General features: G+C 37.3%; 1 protein-coding gene across 1 annotated transcript in view; it reads left to right on the top strand.

The window, feature by feature from the left end:
* Positions 1-1,242: 1,242 nt before the first annotated feature.
* Positions 1,243-1,565, top strand: part of LOC116852519 — a 1,432-nt gene continuing 1,109 nt past the window's right edge. The window contains exon 1 of the mRNA XM_032832973.1: positions 1,243-1,515. Coding sequence (XP_032688864.1) covers positions 1,489-1,515 — 27 coding nt within the window. The 5' untranslated portion in view covers positions 1,243-1,488. The remainder of the gene's footprint in view (positions 1,516-1,565) is intronic.

Genomic DNA, 1,565 nt, shown 5'->3' with positions numbered 1-1,565 from the left:
GAAAGGCATAGGGGTAGACTAGAAGGTACGACTAAAACTGTAATGCAAATCCGTTTAGATGAACAAAACCGAGATCGTGAGGCAAGATTATTAGAGCAAGGTGTTCGCAGATCACAACAAATTGCTAATAATAATAATGTTCCTATACGCGATACAAATGATTCCGAAGCTAACGAAAGTAATAATGAAATAATTCCCAATAATCTTGAAGAAGCAAAAGTAAACATAAATAAATTGGCATGGCGCTATGAAAACTGAAATAGAGTCGCTAAATTCACACAATGTGTAGAAAATTGTTGACAGATCACCGAATGTGAAAACTCTGAAAAGTAAATGGGTTTATTCCATTAAAAGTGACTCTAAAAATGGAGCGAAAAAATACAAAGCACGATTAGTCGCCGCAGGATTTAATCAAGTAAAATATAGAGACTACAAGGAATCATATTCTCTTGTAGTCAACATCGAAGCATGGAGAACGTTGTTGAGTATTGTGGCTAACCGAAATATGCGCATTTGTTTTTATGATGTAAAGACAACTTATCTGTATGGATCTATTGATGAAACAGTGTATATGGAAGCACCCCCTGGATTTGAAAATATGATTGGTTGTAATAAAATATATAAGTTACAGAAAAGTATTTACGGATTGCCCCAGTCTAGGCGTAATTGGTTTAAACGACTTCGTAAAGAATTATTAGACTTAGGTCTTAAACAATTAGCCAGCGATAATTGCATCTTCGTATATTACCAAAATAATGGTTTTATTTGCGTAAGCATTTATGTAGATGATCTTTCTATCATTGATAATGACACTAAAGCAGGTAACGCGTTCGTTGAAAGATTAAGCAAAGTATTCGAACTCAACGAAACTACGAATAAAGGTATATTTTTAGGTATGGAAACCAAACAATCCGAAAAGGAAATAACAATCTCTCAGAAAGGGTATATTAAGACATTGTTAGAGAAATATGCAATGTTAGATTGTAAACCAGTGGGGACATCCATAGTCCCAGGATAAGATAAGGAATCTGATACATCTGATGATGTCATTAAGCTAAACGACTACCAAGAAATAATCGGAGAATTACTTTATTTAAGGGGAGATATACACCTAGCATGGTCGAAAAAATCGATTTTTTTTTTGCATTTTCTTGATGCTTGAGGTCTCAAGAATATCTGGTTAAAATTGCAAGTCAATATCTCGATAAATAACGAAGTTACAGCCGAGAGAGTAAACCGTCTCCGAGAGCGCGCCGTACCGCCTGTTTTGCGGCCGAGCCGAGAGGCAGCGACCCTTCGAAGAGAGCGTGTCTAGACCTGTTTTACGATTCTATTGTGTTTTCGGGCGTGGTCGGGTCCAGGTATAACGGAAATATCACACGACCGTTATTCTTTGCCGGAAATTGGACGCGTTTCGTCAGTAGCTTGCCGTTCGTGCAACTGTGCGTTACAGTGAGTTTTCGTCTGTGAATACATATTCTGAGGAAAATGGATAACAGATATAAAGGTTCTCGGGAAGCTCATCAATCCGGATCTTTTCGCAAAGATCGAAGCAAGAAGAAGAT

This window comes from Odontomachus brunneus, unplaced genomic scaffold, assembly GCF_010583005.1.
Source record: "Odontomachus brunneus isolate Ranch 3 - 2012 unplaced genomic scaffold, Obru_v1 Obru_scaffold_232, whole genome shotgun sequence".
Classification (NCBI taxonomy): Eukaryota; Metazoa; Arthropoda; class Insecta; order Hymenoptera; family Formicidae; genus Odontomachus; species Odontomachus brunneus.
Note: the sequence above shows the minus strand (reverse complement) of the source record. Positions and strands in the feature narration are given on the sequence as shown.